Source organism: Eretmochelys imbricata, chromosome 14, assembly GCF_965152235.1.
Source record: "Eretmochelys imbricata isolate rEreImb1 chromosome 14, rEreImb1.hap1, whole genome shotgun sequence".
Taxonomy (NCBI): domain Eukaryota; kingdom Metazoa; phylum Chordata; order Testudines; family Cheloniidae; genus Eretmochelys; species Eretmochelys imbricata.
The window spans coordinates 2,033,103-2,053,156 of NC_135585.1; the positions used below are offsets into that span (position 1 = coordinate 2,033,103).

The 20,054-nt window shown below is 47.8% G+C and overlaps 1 protein-coding gene across 8 annotated transcripts in view; it reads right to left on the bottom strand.

The window, feature by feature from the left end:
- Nucleotides 1–332: 332 nt before the first annotated feature.
- The window catches only part of TBC1D16 (TBC1 domain family member 16), a 40,107-nt gene continuing 20,385 nt past the window's right edge, over nt 333–20,054 (bottom strand). For 6 of the 8 annotated variants that reach the window (XM_077833243.1, XM_077833240.1, XM_077833239.1 and 3 more), the window contains exons 4-12: nt 10,043–10,240; nt 9,028–9,175; nt 7,837–8,004; nt 6,995–7,143; nt 6,421–6,555; nt 5,037–5,223; nt 3,380–3,559; nt 2,035–2,181; nt 333–1,115 (exon numbers count right to left, since the gene is read on the bottom strand). In XM_077833243.1, the coding sequence (XP_077689369.1) occupies nt 870–1,115; nt 2,035–2,181; nt 3,380–3,559; nt 5,037–5,223; nt 6,421–6,555; nt 6,995–7,143; nt 7,837–8,004; nt 9,028–9,175; nt 10,043–10,240 (1,558 nt within the window). In that variant the 3' untranslated portion in view covers nt 333–869. The remainder of the gene's footprint in view (nt 1,116–2,034; nt 2,182–3,379; nt 3,560–5,036; nt 5,224–6,420; nt 6,556–6,994; nt 7,144–7,836; nt 8,005–9,027; nt 9,176–10,042; nt 10,241–20,054) is intronic. The other 2 variants (XM_077833244.1, XM_077833245.1) reach the window with 2 other exon arrangements.

Genomic DNA, 20,054 nt, shown 5'->3' on the forward strand with positions numbered 1-20,054 from the left:
TCAGAAGCCCAGGAGCCTACCTGGAAACCTGCAGATACCTGAGGCCAGACACTGGAAACAGGTGTTTCAAAACCAATGTCTCTAGTCTGCACCTACCAGGATGAGGAAGAAGTTTTGCTGAAGAATGTGATGGACAAAAAAGTGAACCCTTGGAAAGAGGACCGTGACATACTCAGAATACGGACAAGCCGTGCTTGAGAGACCTACAGCAGAGTGGTTTCAGGACAGATGGAAGATCACCCAAGTTTGCCTTCGCATACTTTATAAAAGAAAGATCTCTGGGTGACTGGTCCCACAACACTGACCAATGAAATACCTACCCCACAATCCCAAAAGTTTGCAATTTTATTTTTTGGCAGATATATTCAAAGTGATCATCATGGATTTAAACAGAAGCCACTGAGTTGTGTGTTTTGGTTGAAGCAAGACATGTAAGTTCAGGATGGAGGGATGTCAGAGTGAGGTCTCGCCAGGGCTCCGCTCTCACTACTCTTCCCACAAATGCTGCTGGTTGCACTTGGTTCTCTTTAGTATTCTGGTTTCCTAGCAGTGAGAAAGTTCTTGGCTGCTAGTGATCCTGATCCAATGGGCAGAGGCTTGGGAATCTATAAATACTTCATATTTTGCACATAAAACCAAACCCAACAAAGAGAGACACGGACACTGTTCCTGGTTTGTTAAATTTCATTCAGGTTCCAAGACCCAGTGCAATGGAATTTGCTCCCTGTTGTGAAGTGTCTCCATTCTCCTCCCATCTGCCTTCTCAGGAGTCTTGGTAAACTTCCACTTCATTTTTTCCTTCAGTGTACTCAACCTCACCTTTCCTAACGAGCCCATTTCTCCCACTGCCAACACACCTTCAGTGGAAGCTATTTGCGGAAAGTGAAGACCTCCCGTGTTTTCGGTCCCCTCTTGCCTTCAGTTCCTGGTTTGGGAGAAGGCACTTCCACCATCCCCCCGTAAGGGCAGCTCTCAGATTCAGGGTGGTGTCCAGAACACTCCACAGCAGGGATGTAGCCACTGTCCCACATGCCAGTCCCACACAGCTTACACAGGTCATGCAGGCTACAGGGGATCCGGGGTAACAGGCGAAACTGATAAAGCAAACTCCTAGCCTGGCACGGGAGAGAAGGATATAACCCGTTAGAAATACAGCCAGAGCTTGGGCTGCCCAATGGTCCAGCCTGTGTAACACTCACATAAAGCTACACTGGAAGTGTTAAATATTTTCAAGATCTACAATAACCCAGCCATGAGAGGAACGCAAATCTTAGGCTCATGCATGAAAGCTAAACGTGGCTTAGGGAGAGTTTCCAGCCTGGGAATTCAGGATTCGTCAGCAGCACCAGGCTCCTGGCCCTGGATGCTGAAATACTGTCGTTAACCACAGAACCGGTCCAGCCTGGGCTGCAGTTCAAGATTCCCTCAGACTGCCTACCACCATGCCTCAGCCCTGTTCTGAGGGATGCGAAGATAAGAGGGAATTTCAGTCTCCCCATCTTATTTACTCCCCAGCCTTTCCGCTGAAGCTGCCAACAGCAAGTGGGGGGGAGGGGCAGGATGGATGCATGGGAGGGAGGGTAATTAGTCCCAACTCTGTTGCTGTTTACTGATCACTAGGAACTGACCTGACCCCATCACCACATTTCACATCCTCCCTCCCTCCCTCCCCCGTCTCCCCACCCCAATCAGTGTCATGTGATCTGCAGTCACTTCTGGCTGAGCTAGACTGGGAGCCAGGACACCAAGATGAGCAGCAGGGACCCTTGAGTTTGTGTTAATTATGCTCTCTTGTACAGGGCTGGTGCCTCGCAGACCCCCTGAAATGGTCAATGGACTCCCGAATAAGTCAGCCTAAGGATGGACTCCAAGCTAACCCCAGCATCCCACCCTCGACGTCTGCAAGTAGTGCAGGGCGAGCGGAAGGATACGAGGGAACGGGAGAGAGCTGTAGTGTCAACCACTGGTGCTCCTGAAAAGCTGACGCGTCTCTGTGGCTACTGGTTCAGCTGACGTCAGCACGTTGGCATTTACCTTCCTGAGTACAAGTTCCCCATTCATGTGCATGGCCAGGTTACCGAAATGCAGCAGCATCTGGTCAGTGGCCAGCTGCTGCTCAATGACGTCATCTCCGTAAATCACCACGATGGCCACACAGATAAAGAGGTGGAAATAGTCCGTCTGCAAGGAGAAAGCAGGAGTTGGGGATTACAGGAGGGGAAGGCGGAGGACTGGCTAGACTAGAGCTCCCGCTAGCTCCACACGGAGAGATTCCTCTTTCTGAAAGGAGCACCGTTTGCTCTCACGCTTGCTCCAGTTCCAGCTGTGGCACATCCAAATGGGGGAGCAGTCGGAGGATCCTGCACTGTAACTGAGTCACTCACATCTGCTACCTTGCAAGGACAGAGGTGAAGTTTGGACCACGCTTTTCAGAAGTGCCCAGCTGGACATACCATCCAGGGGCCTGATCGTCAGAGGAGGGGTGCTCTGCCCATTCTGATGAGTCAGGCCCCTTTGCAGTGTCTCAAGTTAAGTGCCTGGAAGTTCAGGCATCCAAAATCACAAGTCGTTTGTACAAGTTTGGGCCTTAATGCTCGCTTATTTTCTGCACAGAGGGAAAGGGGAAGAATGCATCACGCACCACTGAGAGGTAATACAGGGGTGACAGTCACATGACCGCACCAGCCAACCAGCACCCAACAAGCTCCACAGTCCTGATGCTAAGAATGAGTCTTGTAGAGTTGTCACCACTCTGTCCAAGAGGAACTGTCCCCTTAGGCAGATACTCCCCTCCCTCTCACACACATGCCCTGCTCCTCCCTCTTGCAGGTAAACACAGAAATGAACACCCCATAATGCAGCCTGCTGAAGAAACCAGTCCAGCTGTCTGTGTCCTCTCGCTCCCAGGAGTGGGACAGAGAGGAGCTCAGTTTCATGCTCTCCCTGCCACTTGGTCCTCTGGCTAGTCTCGCAGGAAACCTGGAAACCAGCCTTTGCGAGTCCTCAGAGCTGCAGTTCAGGACTTGAGGAAAACAGTCTGCAGCTGAACTTTCAGTGAATCACCGACTCTTCAAACTGATCAGTTGGGACAGCAGCAAGATCAGCCCACGAACGCAGTAATGAGCCAATCAGTGTGCAATTTCCTTTAATTTAAGTTACCTTTGAGGCAAGTGGCAGGGGATCAACCCAACAGATTGTCAAGACTGGAAAATCATGCTTTAAGTGCCTCACAGGCAGATGGGGGGGAGTGGAAGGGAGGCTGCATACCTGCAGCCACAGCTACACAGCGTATGGCACGCCAGCAGTGAAAACCAGCAGTACTCAGCAAAGGGAACGCTCCCGCCCCATCATGTCCTGCACCCATCGTCTGGGGTCTAACCTGATAATGAGCCCAGCATGCTTCCCACATGCGCAAAGCCTCAGCATCCGGAAACTCGCGTTTAAAACAGAGGAGGATCCACCGATGACAGAAAAGCATCTGCAAGCCATCCTCCCCCAGGGAGACGAGGTGCTGATAGAAGCGCAGGTGCATGAGTCGCAACAGCTCTCGCAGGTACATCTGAAAACACAGGCTGTCACTCAGCGGAGCCACTACCTGGACGCTCCCCGGCACCCCCACCCCGGGAGCACAGCAGCAGCTTGCTCCTTCCCACTGGGAGTCACTCAACACTGCACTCTGGAAGTGGGCCCCATCCTTTCCCCTCCACGTCTGTATTTGGGACATGGCCTGTGCTGTCACAGGCCAGACTCGGTTATGCTGTCAGTGGAGACAGGGCCTTGAGGCCACCGTGGAAGTTTAGGAAGGAAGAGCCGAGAGAGAAGAAAATCTCCATGACAGGTTTTATCTTAATGATTCTAATGAAAAGGAAGCCTGGGAGCTGGGCTGCGGCAGGGAGCTTGGAGTTGGAAACCCAGGAAGGAGGGGCTGGTTTTGGTAGCTTCTTTTAGCCGAGACTAAACGCTGGGAAAGTTACTTTGCAAAATTAACACATTCAGCACGTTAGCGATGCCTGGAGCTGTTCAGTAACGAGTTACATGTCCCCAGTCACTTCCAGAGAAGTTTGGCGCAGTGAGATGGAAGCTGAATGGAGCCATGGTGACCAGGACGTCACTTCTTGGGTTTGGGAGAGAAACGGTGGGACTGCCCAGGATGATAACCAGAAAGGATTCAGCATTCCCTCTGCAGTCTGAGAAGTGTCCAGAGGCTCTCGTTTTCAAAAGGAACCATTACGCAGATTAGGCCCAATACTTAGATTTTTGTTTTTTAAAAAAAAAAAAGAAAAAGGGGGTGGGGGGCGTTTATACAACCTTTAAGTTAAAAGAAATGTTTTCCTGGCAGATTTAAAACAAGTTACTAGTGAGAAAGTTTGCGATTTGTACTGAATCTTTCTTCTGCCATGTTTGAAACCTATAATTCCTTATGGGTAAAGGAATGGTGTCCCGAGCCTCTGTTTGCCAGAGGGTGGAGATGGATGGCAGGAGAGAGATCACTAGATCATTACCTGTTAGGTTCACTCCCTCTGGGACACCTGGCATTGGCCACTGTCGGTAGACAGGATACTGGGCTGGATGGACCTTTGGCCTGACTCAGTGTGGCCATTCTTATGTTCTTACCTGAATGCTTCAGAATTATGCTACCATCCCGGAACAAGGAAGTGAAGCTGACTGGTGGGTTTCCATTGTCCAAGCTGAGTGAAGTGCAAAGGGTAAGCGACCAGTAGCCCCAGAGCAGAGTATGTTAGAGTGTAAAAGATAAATTGAGTAAGAACCATTTACAGTTTACAGGGAATCTGCAATTAAAAATTTTTTTTTTTAATCTGACAACATCCTGTTAATAGCTGCCACTAACTCAGCTCAGTTCACCCAGGGCGCCTGTCACCCTCAGTGCATTTGCTCTCCCTGGACTATGGCTTGGCAAGCTGGGAGCCACAGTCGCTGCCTTGCAAATGGTTTTGTGTATTTGTTTTATGGCATTTTTTGAGGAGGCTCGGAGGGTGTTAAGGAGGGGAACAGAGAGCCCACTGCTCAGAGCTCACCAGTTGTTTCTCCATATCTTCATCCCGGGGGGAACTGATGAAGATAGTGTTCTGCATCAAACCCACGAAGCACCAGAAAGTGTCCGACTCATCCAAGACTTCTGCCAGAATGGGGGCAACCAGGTCGGACATCCCCTGGGAGTAGCCAATGGTAGGGTTATACACTGCATAGTTCAGCAAGATTCTCCTAGAGGAGACATTCAATAGGAGATGGTGAGATCCAGGGGGTGCCAGTAACAGCTGATCTCAGTCACGCCCCCCCCCAAAATACAGAGTCAGACAGGATGCAAAAGATCAATAAATCTCTTGCCATTTAAGGACACAACTGGAATCTGGAAAACAAGTGACCCTTTGAGCAGCTCCACAAGACCTGGCATCCCATACAGATGCATCTAATGGTGTCTGGGGCGTGCTTTTCTAGTGAAAGCACCATGTCTAAGGCACTGACCTAGGGGATTAGGTTATCTTGGGCTGGTTCAGAAGAGGTCTCTGGTTAGCTGACAGGGATTCTGAATGGCACACAGTAATTGGAGATCAGAATCTAGGCAGAACTCATTGAGTCCCCATTTCCCAAGCTGGGGGCTGGCTTCATTAGAGAAGTGGGACAGAGGAGAGGCACATTCAGGATGGGGAAAGCAACACGAGGCGGCTCAGCTGTGAAAGCACTCATGGCCTGGCTCCAAGAAAACTCCAGCGGACAGAGACCCCTTGCCCCACGCAGCTGTGGGGTGACAGAGAACGGGAGCACACGTGAGGGCATATGTGTGCAGCAACAATGTAAGAGAGAGAAAGGAAAAGAGAGAAGGTCAGAACAGGAGCTGAAGTCGTAAAGAACAGAGGAGCCCGAGGGGCAAGGGTGCCCCCATGCCCATCTGCGATGCTCAGATCCACTGTGTTCAGCCACAAAGCCAACTAGTTACTAAGCACACTCAAAAGCCAGGGTGTGGCATACACAGGGCCACATGCCCATGCTCAGGTACTAGAGTGCTTGGCCTTCCACTGGTCAGTGAGAAGCTGGGCACTGCATACAACCTGCCACCCATCACAATCCAATCTCCTGTCACACTCCAGCAGCAGCAACTCAATTCCCAGGCTGCCTTCACCTTTCAGCTCCCACCTCTTGGCTTCTCTGTCCAAATGGGTGTAGGCAAGGTCAATACAGCCAGAAAGAGGTGATGAGGGTAGGGGAACTAGGGACGGGGCTGAATGGGGCCCCATGTCCATCACTGGAGGTAGGCTGCCCTACGCGTGGTATCCCTTAGCACCCCCAAGGCAGGTGCTCTCCCTAGGCTACAGCGCTCCTTACAGAGTTTTCTCTATATTCAGTAAGATTCCTTGCTTAGGGTAATGGGGAAAGACATTGTCCAGCTTAAAGCAGCATCACCTCATGGTTTCCACATTTGGGTTGTCCTCGCCGCGGAAGAACTGATTGCTGCGGTCAGTCCTCACCACGTCTTTGTCAACCGTGAACTGCACGTTACGCCAAAACTCTTTGTGTTCATCTGGAGTCATCGAAAGCCTGAAAATTAAGCAGTGACTGAGTGCATCAGATAGCCACAAGTGAACAAGGAACAAAGGGCCCAATCAGGAAAGACTCTGGGCATTACATTGCGGGCAGAGACCAGTCCCTCCCTCTCCAGACATCTCTCACCACTCCCAAATCTGCTTGGAGCAGCTGCTCATCTGAGCAATACCCAGGCGATTACAACTGCTGCTTTGGGCAAGCCTGCTTCAAAGAATTCGAATGACCTGACATGAACGAGATGGCCCCAGCTCCATGTGCTCAGAAAGTCAGCCATGGCAGAGAAGGTCCCTTTACCCATCAATCTTAGTCCCGCCTCCCTAGCAGGTGCCCCTTGAGGGCCGCAGGGCAGGGCTGTCAGTCAGTATTGGTACATTTTTGATCGGGATCAGAGAGAGGAGATAAGGAGAGTAGGGTGGGGCCTCTCCCTGGTCACCTCTTCTGCTGGATCTCCAAGTATTCCCTCCTCTTCTGCACCCTCAGCGCCTCCCTCTCCTCCGACGTGGACTCGTGGCTGTAATACCGCAGCATGAAGGGCCAGACCTCACCTCGGATAGACACATCAATTCCACCAAAGAAAATGGCCTGGAGGAAGGTGCAAAAGTGGCAATAAATACAATTTTTTAAATTTCCAAACACTGCATCGAGAAACCACCAGCCCTTGCACTGAGGAGAGCAGCAAAGCTGCCAGACAAGTGATGCCTTGATTCAAACTCCTGCAATTTGCACATGTTTAGAGGGAAAGCATTGGCCTTCTATTCCCACACGAGACACAAATCGGGCTCATTTCAATGTCAATACCCCACCCCCAGAGCAGCTCTACGATTAACATGTCGCTCTCATGTCACGGCTTAATCCCCAATCCTGGGGACGCTGCATTTCTCTGCACACTTTTCTCTAAGGAGTTGGACACAGTACTCCCCCAAACCCTTGAATTATTTTACACAGGAGCCTTGATTGCTTTCTTTGGTTTGTTCACACTGCATTGTACAAGCATGTCTGGGACTGGACACTAGTCCACTTATTCCAGCAGGCAGAAGGCAGAGGCAGGACAGCAAACCCTCTCTGCTTAGAAAGATGTTCCATTATTTTGCCTGTAGCTGACCTGATTGCAGTCCCAGCGAGACCTCCAACCAAGCAGTATAAATAATAGTCTCACAGTATAAAGACAACCAGTGCCTGCCAAAGCAGGAAGCAAACTGCTTCAGCTTCTACCTGGGGCCTTTTCCTCGAAGAAAAGAGCAAGCAGACCAAGGCAGCAGCTGCCAAACCCCTCACCTTGCGCAGCTTGTACTCCTCTTCCACCTGTCCAGATTCATTCAGGTGATTGAGCCAGGCAGTGACATCAAGACGCTTGTATGTGTTCTCCTCTGGATGTGTCTCGGAGGACGGCAGCTTGGGGCGGCGGATTGAGAACTGCATACATGTCTTCTCATCAGTAAGCTGCTGAATGGGAGACAGAAGAGCAGCAAAGTTCCTAAACCAACTGCTTTTAAAGCAGGAGACCCAGTTAGCACAGCTCCCTTAGGATTAACAGCCAAGACCCAACGTTCAGGAGGGAGGGGAAGGTTTCTGTAGAACACCAGCCATTAAAACAGCAAGAGTAATTGGAGCCATTAAAAATCAGAGAGCCACAAAACAGCTTCACTTAGAAAAACAGTTTCTTTCCACTCCTCCCCCAACCGTATCCCAAATTAATGCTGCTTACAGCAAAACTTCACTCTGCCAGGAATGGCTGCGATAAATTCCATATGATTGGCCAGACAAAAGGACTGCTGTTAGGCAAGCCAGAGCTGCACTGCTAGGCTCTCGCTAAGGACTCATGGTCCCAGTGCAAAACTGCAGCTGACATTTAATGTAAAAATCAAAGGTTGCTCACTGCAAAAGTGAGCCCATGTTACTGTAATAAGGAAAGCAGCAGGGGGCTCGGTGAGAAGGAAGGAATTTAAAAAATCACTTTCTAATAAGCACATACACTATCTTAAACAGATAATTAAAGAGCTCTTATCACATCTGTATGTAGATTGAGCAAAATATGGCAAGGTGACTTGTCAAAACATTATTTTCAAATGCAATGTGCCAGGCTTCACAAAATGGATGGGAGATGCAGACAACTGCAGATTGAATATTGCTGATTTCCCAGCCATCTAGTGGCCTAACACCACCAGCCCCTCTAGCTATGGCATCAAGCAAAGCAGACACCTAAACAGGCCTTTTGGATAATCATCCCCCTCTCCACAGGAGCAGCAGGAATGGGAGAGAACAGACAGGTGCATCAGAGAGTGGCGATTTGGTCTGCACTTGCATCTCCTAAAATTGTCCAAGTATACCAGAAAGCAACAATGGGTTTGTTGCATTAATACACCACTTTAATCAGCCCTAGCCCACCCCTGCCTAAAAACATAGGTCTCACAGATAGACCCTGCATCTTTTGGTACATCTGTGCCTCACCAGGCCTTGCTCAGTTACCTGGTCTTTGAGATGGGTCTCCGTGCAGTATTTCCATTGCTGAAACACATCAGACAGTTTATCCAGGCCACCATGGTGAAAGTGGAAGATCTTGTATTGACTCTCCCTGCTAGCAACAACCAGCTGCCCACTGGTGCATGCCTCATCGCTGAAGAGCAATCAAAGGGGGAGAACAATGCACATTTAAGAGCTGGTTTTATGCCCTAGGAGAACTTGGGGTGAGGGTGGACAGCAGGCTAGACTAGAAAACAACGCAGAGAAATGAGAGAGAGAAGAGCACAAACACACAGCTGCCTCTTCCTGACGGAGGCAGAATGTTTCTGAAGCACAGGGAATGAGGTTTCATGTGGCCCCAGTGACAGCAGGGGATGTTCTGTGCCCTTGCCCCTTAAAGAGCGACTCTGTCTATGCCAGATAGCATTGCTCCCAACCCTTCCCCTTCCAGTTCAAAACACTTTGACTACATGAAGGAACTAAATTCCTGCCAGGTGCTAAGGGACAGAACCCAGTCTAGCAACACTCAGACAGTATGCACAGAACTGCTTCCTAGGGATAGGGGATCTCTGATTGCAAATTACACCCTCTGAGGGCTCAACACAAAAGGCTTGGGGAGAGGAAAGCCACACATTTATAATTAGGAAGAAGACAGAAGAGGGAAGAGAAGTGAGAGCACAGAGGAGATGGGGGAGGGGAGGTACTGAAGAGACAGCTGTTCCCTCACTCTCAAGCTAGTCTTGATCTTCTGTATACAGGTAACACCAGCACTGTGCACCTTCAAAGATTTCCTAAAGGGCCAGAAAGGATTCTGCATGGAGGTAAGCTAATTCAGCAGGCTGCCACTTGGATTCAGATGGAAAACACGACTGGAGAAAGGCTCCAGAAGAAGCTTTTTGAAACAACTGGTCTCTAGACAACTTAGCTCCCACTGCCCTGACAAGTCACACACACACACACGTGTCACTGTGATGGGTGGAGGCAACAACAAGGACAGAAGATGTAGAACTACATTTCTTACCTAAAGAAAAGGCGAAGGGACCTCATTTGACCAAGGTCCACTCTGAAGACCCCACAAATCTGCTCTAGGGCAAACACCTTCTGCTGTTCGTCCCATCTGGTGTTCTGAGCTTGCCTGTTGTTCTCCTGGAATTGGGCACTGGTGTCAAGGCTGGAAGTGGAGCTGTTTGAGCAGGTCATGTGATTGTCACATGTCTCCCTACACAACAGAGAGGGGCAAAACCAGCAGTACGTTAACCAGAGATCTAGGTTCTGCAATCACTTGACAGTCACTTTAGTCTCTCCTGGCAGACAAATGGCTTTTGCTAACAGAGCTATAAAGTCAGAACACTATGCAGTGCTGAGAAGTCACTAAATGTCACTCCAGACAGAATGGATTTTAAAGTGCATCATCCAGAAGATCACTTCCAGCAGAGCCACCCTACTTGCAGCCAGTGCTCAAAGAGCATATAGGCTTTGGGAAGGTGGTGGAGACTGTCCACGTCTCCCAGAAATACAGCAGTATTGAATGGCAAAATTAAGACAGAGGCTTAACCCTTTGAGATAGAGGCAGTTCAAACCCTTGGAGGGAAATCCTGCCTGTACTCTGCAGAGAGGCAGATGTCTATCGTAGTGTGATAGGTGCAGTTTGGAGAGCCAATCCAGGGGCACTTGCCTCCCCTCCCCATCCTGTGTCACAGAACTCAGATCTGCAGGTGCCCCTCATACCGCTGTGCATGGCGGCTGACGGCTCCCCTGTTCTTCCATCCCGGGTAACAGGAGCAAAGATGCTCGGCAGGTGACTGCAGCAGCTGCACTAGCACAGAGCGGACAAGGTACGAGGGGGAAGGACTTTTTGCCCCACAGGCCTAGAGAATTCTTCAGCACAGTGTCCAGCTGCTCAGGGCCCTGACCAGGACAGGATCTGTGGGCACACTGAGAAGGCATCACTGACTGGAGACCTCATTTGTTATGTTTTCTCTGTAGCCAGAATGATGAAGAAAAAAAAAGTAACAAATGCATACACCTCTGGGGCAGTGCCTCCCTTGAGAGGGCATATTTCCTGATACCCACTTACAAGGGGGCCCACCAAGCCTAGTTTCACGTACGCAGACTTTGGAAAATGGTTTCCACGTCCATGCTTGAAACTTTGTCTAGTGAAGTGGTAAATTATAGACAAGTCTTTTAACCCAATACCTAGTAGAGAAAGTGAGTCAGACTATACTTTCCCACAAGCGAAGAGGCGAGCTGGGTCAACAATACATTTGGCCTAAAGGAGAGCCTGGGTTTAGATTAACCCTCCCCCCCTCCAACCATGCCCAGCCCCAAAGAAAAACATCACTACTCTGGGAATTAAGTGAATCTGAAGCTGTGACCCCTTGGCTCTTAAAAAGGCTCATCTGAACAGGCTTTGAGGGAGCCCTGAATGGGTTCCACTGTGAAATCATGGTGTGCAAACCAAGGCAAGTGGCAGGTATAAAGCCAACCCCCTGCCATGCCACTTTATGCAACGTTTTCTAATCCGCTTCTCTAACAACGTAGGCGCCCATTCGGCATGCAGTGGGGACAGATTAGTGATCAGAAATGAAACAGACCTGACTTCATACTTTTGCTTGTTGGGAACAGTGGTCAGAGGAAGGACTCCAGAACTCTGATGGGCACACTGTTCTGGAAACGCTAAAACAGCTGTCACAAAACTCTCTCACTGAAACAGAGCCACAAGATGGTGTTTCCACAATATTTTAAAATTCATTCAGACTCGGTTGGCAGGGAGTAGTAACTAGGTTAAAACCTGCACTAAGGTCACCCTTAGGCTCATAAGATCTGGAACAGATGCAAAAAGCTTTGTATAATCTTAACACGCTTATGCAGATTCAGTTCACACTGATCTCTGCACATGGTTAAAATAAATAATTACTTTCTTTACTGTGACTTCTTAAGTTTATGTCAAAATAAACATACATAGACACACAAGGACAAACATGTGAGCAAGTGGGGACACAGCAGACTGTCAGTCTCTCACTTACTAGGTAAATCCACGTTGTCTTTGGTAGAGAGACTTCATAAGATGTCACAGCAAAGTGCTCACGTGCCAACGTGGATTTTCTGAAACCTTGTTCCATGAGCTTTCCATTGATCTGTTTGCTTTCAAAACATAAATTTCCCCACACTGAACTGCACTAAATGCTATTTAGTAGCTAATTAACGTTCTGTGCTGGAAACCTCCTGTAATTGCACTTCTTTCACCTTTTTAGCCTTTGTTCTCGAGGGAGCTGAAGCTGTCCTATGGCATTTGTTCTGCTCAGTCCTAGCTTACAAGCGTAAGTTCTTTCCTGACCAGCGAGACTGCCAATCACAGCTGCAGAGGTCGTCGCAGACCAAGTTGGAGCACCATACTACTGACAAACAGGCTTTGCTTAGCTCAGCGTAAAGGGAAAATAAATTAAGAAAAATAATTTTACCCACTGAAACTCAATTTTACCCGTTGAAACAATACTTTTAAAAGCTGTGTTATTATTAAACACGGTCAGAGCATGAGCTGTTTGTATTTTGACTGCACTGGCATCGGCTCCTCACTAAACAGGGAGAGAAACAGAGAATGACGCCTTGCAACTAGCACTTGTGTAAGTGGCGATCGCTTCATCTGCACAGAGCACAGGAGAAGGCAGCAGCTTTTACAGTCTCGCTTCCCTTTCCTCTGCCCACGAGACACTAAGGCTATGTCTACACTGGCAACTGAGCAACAAAACTTTTGTCATTCAGAGGTGCTTACACCCCCCGAAAGACAAAACTTTTGTCGTGGCAAGTGTCAGTGTGAACAGTGCGTTGTCTGCAGGAGCGCTCTCCTGTCGACAACAGAAACGCTGCTCGCTGGGGGTGGAAGTATTTTGTTGGCAAAAGTGCCGACAAACAGCGGCTACGTTGCCCGACTTTTAGCGACATGGCCGTGTAGTATAGACAAAGCCTAGCAGTAAGATCATGGATGGGCTTTTGCCTTAGCGCTGAATGCCATGAACACAAGCATGACAAAGCGTGTCAGTACAGTGCACCAAGAAGGAATAAAGGAAACCTGACTGTGCCACTCTGCCTTTCGATCAGCACAATATGTTTGTTCTGGAGGAGCAAAGATCAAACAATTTGGTTTGGTCTAACTGCCCATTTCTCTCCAGTAGCTTTTCCTCTCTGAACACACAGAATGCCCAGAGCTCGGAAGAACACACACTGCAGCCAGTGCGTCATCACCCAGAATCTTTTCATGTAAAAGCAAATCTGCAAGGCTGAGAAAGCAGCTCCCTCCACACAGTACAGGGGTGCTCCTTTCCTGCCCAAGCTCAATATAAATAGTTGAGCAAGAGGGCTAAGTACACTGGAGACTTTGTTGCCTACTAATTCCTACCGTGATGAAACAGTAGTGACCTGGAGGGAAGGAGTGGTTTTGGCTGGCAATAAGGGCATTATGAGACCAGCCAGGGATATCTTCAAGAGGGCTCCTAGCTACTATACAATAAAAGGAAGGAAAACAAAAATTGACAATTCTTGAGTTAATGGTTTTGAATTTAAATAGGAAGGAAAAACCATCAGGAGTTTGTAGTGGATCCAATCAAATTGCAGAATTTAATATACACATACACACTCTTAAACACAGGTAATCTTTTCCAAAGATCAGACTGATAAACAGGTGACATCTGCTTAGGTAAAACCAAAGCAAAGACTTTCTCCGTAGTGAGTAATAGCGGCAGGGCTAACAGTTTGATGCTTAGGAATAAAAACACACAGTACCTGAAAAACCAAACATAACAAATCATTTATGCCATTCAGTGATGCAAACTTTACCTTTGTTTTCAAGGAAAGCATTTCAAAAGCTGAATGACAGATTTTGACAACATTTCATACAGAGAAGGAGCACCTCAGGCCAGGACTTTAACTCATTAATAATTTAATCAAAATGTAACACTTAAAGTTCCTGAGATGGAAAAGGTGATTTCTCAGCAAAGCCCAAAGAAGAATGTTTACCTTTCAGCCTACTGCAGCCTGGGAAAGGGGAGTGTTCTTAGCAATGTGGTTTTTTGTTTTTTTTTTAAATCAATGGATTATTCTGGCATTGTTTTTTTTCGCAGTTCCATCCAGTTTAAAATAAAATTGTCAACTAATTATGCTAATTACAAACAAGACTTCAAAACCCCAGTCCCTTGAAAGCTCTGAAGATTATCTTTGTTCTTATATTCTTGGCTCCAAGCAATGAAATGGGAATTCAGAAGGACTTTCTACTGACAGACCAACTCTCCAGGCTCTGTGATGCTGCTGACTCAAAGTTAGCACAGCCAGCATCACCCAGAGAGAATCTTACTGCCATCACAAAACAGTGTTAGAGACTTCCCAGGGGGAAAAGTTTCTCTGAGGTGGCAGAAGAGAGAGGGGAAAGAGGACAGCTGACTAAAAGGTTGTTTTGGAGGGCTATTGTAAGTGCTTAATATTGTTATTATTACAAGGACTGAGCCAAGGTGATAGCTACGTAGATTCCTTTGCATACCATTGCAGCTGTACGTTTAGAAAGGACCCTTGTTGTTCTGACTGAGGTAAAGCAATCCTCCCTCAGAAGACAGAGTATCTGCAAGACCAGTTTATCTCCAGTCTGGATTAGGATCTCTGGGTGTTACCATAACACAACTAACAAACAATCATAATATCACCAATTACCTGGAAAAACTCATTTTATTGTAAGGCCTCTAACAACAAGCTGGTACAGCTGTGCTGTCCTCTAATCCCACTTAGCAGGCTTGGCTTCTCAAAACGCACCCTTGTGGGATCCAACGGCACCACATGGTTTCCCCTCCTATGGGCAACTGTGAGCATGGCCCCATTGGATCCCTCAAGGGGATACAATTTTGCTCCTTTTGCTGTCAAGCTTGGATCTGCTTCATCAAGGGGTAGTCTACACACTGTTTTTGTACTGCTATATCGTTTTAGAAACAGATACAGCTGAAATGGTGCAGTTCCCTAGTGTGGATGAAGTTATAGCAAGTGCTTATAACTTATTCTCATTATGGGAATGTGTTTCTAAGCCAGTATAGTTATAGCAGCACAAAAGCTGTATGTAGACAAGCCCGAAGTTTCATTAGCTGCATCCGATGAAGTGAGCTGTAGCTCACGGAAGCTTATGCTCAAATAAATTTGTTAGTCTCCAAGGTGCCACAAGTCCTCCTTTTCTATTAGCTAAAGTGAGATACCACCTATGACTCCTCCAGACTAGCTGTTTGTTGAAGAAAGCACCCAGAGAGTGAATGGCTTGGAGTCCAGAAGACCTGCACATCTCCCTGAGACTGGTCAGATGTTTACAGGAAACCACCATCTCTTTTGCCCCCGGGGAAAGGTTATTTTGCCAGAAGGCAAAGCAGGAAAAGCAAAGCTCCTTAAGTGGTTCTCACTTCCTAGGATATGCCAAACATGTGGGAAAGGCACCTGTCACTCAGATACATGGGGCTTTAAAACACAAATACTGGGACTCAACATTTCAGTTGTATGATGGAAGTGAATAATTTGGTCATTTGTCCGTAACACAGTGAGGCCAAGGTGGCCATTTCTACTCAGGACCGGAATAGCAGCAGGTGCTGCACATCAGACGCGAGGGGTAAGAACTGCACTTTAAGATCAGTACACTGTACTCATTCAAAATGCACCATGGTACCTAACTGCATATTTAACACTTCTAAAAGTCAAGACCTTTAGATGTGTCATGTGTGTCCTCCCACTGTGCCTTACGGGAGAGAAAGGAAGCAAATGTTTTTCCCTTGTCCTTGGTCTGAAGGCAGCTAGACGCTCCAGATCTCTCAGTCCTGGTTTCTCGGAAGGGGAAAGGTCAGAGGCCACGTCCCCCAAGACTAGGCACTTTATGCAAGGTTTTCTTTGCTCCACCACAATATGGCGTGTGCAGGTGATGTTCCTGATGGAGAGGCAGGGCCATCTCTCTGCATTAGTTTGAAGGTGGATGTGAGCAGCAGTAATGGTTACACAGAGAGTGAGACATGCTGGACAACTCTGATGTTCCTCCAGCTGCTGAGAACAAAGGTAAGCAGCAGACGGGCCATGCTGGAAGGTAGCTAAAACTTGGAGCCTAATTTTGACAGGCACCTGCTTGGCCACACTCTAGTGGCACACATCATTTTCTTGCCTCTCAGGTGATCATATTGGTTACGTTTCCATGTATGACAGAAGCGGGCGTGGGAGGAGCTAAGCAGATCCTCGTCCTCTGGGGCACATCTCAGGCAGAAGCCAGCTCACCTTGCTTTGGCTGCCCATTGCTGTGCTGGGAAAAGTCTGCCATCTGCTGGTCACACAAAGACCTCTGCTTGCTGACTTCTACAGCTAGCCTACAGGGGCAGTATTTGTTTTTTAAAAGGGCCATTAAAAATGAAGTGCTAGTTTTCATTATTTTAGGGACAGGCTGGGACTTGCTGCCAAACTCTGGGCAGGCAGGCATTATAGTGCAGGGCAACAGAATGACATGCCCCCCCTGCACCACAGAGAACTCGCCAGCATGCTCGCCAACACGCAATGTGCATTCAACTCTCTGGGACTGGCGATGGACCCTTTGAATTCCCTCCACCCATCAGGGCTAACCGCCAAGGCCAAAGGAACGTTAGAGCCAAGGGTTGGAGCACAGTCTGGTTGGTTTCCAGAGATGCCCTTGGCGAGTCAAGTGTCTCCTTGGGAACTGCCTCTCAGCAGAGCATCTGGGACAAAGATGGCAGAGGGAAAACACAACAGGGGCTGAAAACCTGGTCACCGCACAATCTGCTCTTTCAAAGCAAGTGCGTTAATTGTGAAGAGACAAAGTTAATTTTAAAAGCAAGAGTTAGAGCTATTTTTAAAAGAGCTGCTGACATCTCCGGAAAAGCTTTGGAAGGCATGCCAGGCAGTCCGCTGGCATCTCCTCAGGGTTCTGTTCTTGCCCCGATGCTTTATTAAGGCGTTCGGCATTTGCAGAGGACCTGTATTTCTTAGGAGCTCATCTGCTCTTGCTGCATATTCCCTAACTAAAGTCCCAAGCTAAGAGTCCCTCCCCCTCTCTCAATGATGCTCAGTTAGAAGTTGTCAATCTATTCTCTTCCATAGAAATCCAGCAGCAAATCCAAGTGAAGAAAGGCCTGCCCAAATTAATCCTCCTTCTGTTTAAATATTTATACAGGGCAAGATGGAGCATTCTAGCCTTTCACTCTCTTGGCTTTGTCCCACCTTCTTTGGCTGGAGCACCACCACCTGACTACAAAGCACACTAATGGCTTCAGGCCAGTGGGGAGGCAGTGTGACCTAGTGGCTAGAACACTGGACTGGGACTTAGGAGACCTGGGTTATACTTCCAGCTCTGCCGTTCACCTTCTGGGTGACTGGACGCAAGTCACATTGCAACCTCGTGCCTCAGTTTCCCCATCTGTAAAACGGGGATAATGAGATTGACCTTTTAAAAGGGTTCTGAGATCTACGGAGGAAATGCGCTGTAAGAGCTGGTATTATTATTAGACAAACTCTTCCAAGCACTTGACTCTGTTCGACACCTCTCCAAGCTGTTCCTTACGCCTAGGCCACAACCCTGATGCCCCCAGATCAAAGGGAAGGAAAAACAAAAAGGCTGTAATGTCAGTAGAGCAAGAGCTTCTGGATATTTCTGCAGAGGTTCTGAGTGGGGACGGAGCTACTTGTCTTCAGATGGAGGTTTTACTTGTAAACTACAGTAAGTTCCAGGGTGACATGCTGGGGAATGAGAAGAGCCCAAAGCAAGGGAAGCTTGGGAGCCAATGGCCCTTCCCCACAGGCTCATCCCCACGGCTTACATCATTAGAAAGGAAGACGGCATGACACAAGATGCTGCAATAGGTTGCAGGAGGGTTTGAATATAGAGATCAGTTCCCACAATTGTAAGAAAGAATTTAATCACTTCTGCTGTAGCAGTGATGCTGGGGCTCTCATCCAGGAAGATGAATCCCAGCCCCCTGCAGACTTCAGAGACTCTGCCAATTCTCATTCATTTCAGCTCATTTGTCCTGTAATTTTTGCAGGATTCTTTCCTTTATTCTGCAGAGGCCTGAACAGCAACAAGCCTCTCAGGTGAGCTGCCAAAACAACATGATGCAACACTGTGCACTCTGTTACCACTAGCTCCAGCAGCTGTCCTCGGTCACTCGACAGCTCCCCCTGCTCACCAATAACGTACTGATTAAATCCCAGGGAAGAGGGTTAACAATAGGATGTGCAACAAATCTGTAAAAATTGCATCAAGCAGGACTCCAGAGGAGCCTTTTCCTTGTGTTGTGTGTTCCCCCGAGACTGTCTGAGAGAAGAGTTTTGTTTCCTCTCTGAAATGATGTCTGTTTAGGACCACCAAGAACTAAGCTACAGCACAGTTCTACTATGAAAAGTGGCTCTGTAAAAATGGCAGCTTCTTACAGATGTACTCTGAGGTGTGCGTATCAGAGTCAGACCCGCTGCTTTCAGTGGCTAACATATAATACTAGATATTTTTGCCAGCCCTGCACAGCAAACACAGCTAGGGAAGTGTGAGCTGGAGTATATTCTGGCTCATGCATCAGCAGAATAACTGAGTTCTAACAGCACAGCTAAATGTTGCCTTTAATTCCACCTGTGTTATCCACTGGAGACAATTCCATGATATGTCCACTCCATCTTGAAGTCAGTGGGAGAATTGAGGCCAACAACTGTCCCCAGAAGCAGTTTCAAGTTCCTTTGCAAACTCCAGTGACTGCAGCTCATCACAAGTGTGGACATTTTCTAGTAATGCTGCCATCCATTACAAGGGGAAACTGCCGTTAACTGGGAGTTATTGTGGCAAGGCACAGAAAATCCTCGTTATAATACACAGCACAAAATCCAGTAACAACTCAACAGTCCAGATCTGGCCTAACCGTCAGTTAAAGCAACATTGAGAACTTTGGCTAAAAGATATTGTATAGAAGAGTCAAATGGTACTCACCCCCCAGGATGAAGGGAGGTACAATAAACCCATCTTTATTGCCAGGGAAATGGAGGCTAAGTAACTTGTCCATGGCCACACAATAAGTCGGGGCAGAGCTCAGATCAGAATCTGACTCAGTTCCCTTTGAAATATGAGACAACATTCCCTGACATCTAACCCAAGAATAACAGTGGAGTGGCAGGAGATGAGGAACAGGGGAAAAAAGGAAGAAGAGAACTAGTTAAAAACAATTATGTCCAATTCTGCCACCACCAAATGAAATCCCTTAAAGAGCTACCATTATTTTTGGCAGCTCATGAACTGAACATCTCCCTGTAGGCATGTGACTATGGAGAGCACTGGCAGTCTGAGCAGAAACCAGCTCCCCAAATTCACAAGAGCACCCCACACAGGAGCAGGTGCCAGGCTCCACCAAAAGGGAGCTGAGAACGTGTACAGAAATGATCCCACTCTCCCCTTCACTATTAGCCTTCGGAATTTTGCAACTCAGGTGAAAGCATCAACCACTACATGGGATTCCTGACAGCGCTGCAAACTGATAAGCAAACAGTTTATTTAACACTGGGCACTTTTCCTAATTTACAATCATTTAAAAAAATTAGTTTGCTGTTTAAGGGTTCACACTGAAGCTAAAATGCCTCTAATCTATTCCTTTCCCTCCGTCCCCCCCATTCTGCACACACCAGCACGTTACTGTAGGGTCTTCCTTAGCATGAGGCTGTGTGTTATCACAGGGATGCTCCAGGCTGCATGCTTTAAGGTTGCTGCATTTGAAAGATGCACCGTATTCCTTATGTGAAATGTGTTCTGCCCAGCCTCTGCAATAACTTGGAGATTCCGTCTCTTCTGTTAAATCTTCACTTCAATGAAACCTACTGAAGCTATACTTGCACAGAATGCATCCAGCACCTGGAACAGTCTGTGCATGTTATATATACTGAGACTTCCCCACTCCCACCCTTTCTGGTTTTCATAGATTTTAAGGCACAAATGGATCACTGTGACCTCCCAGTCCAATTCCCTGTACAACACAGGCCAGAGAACC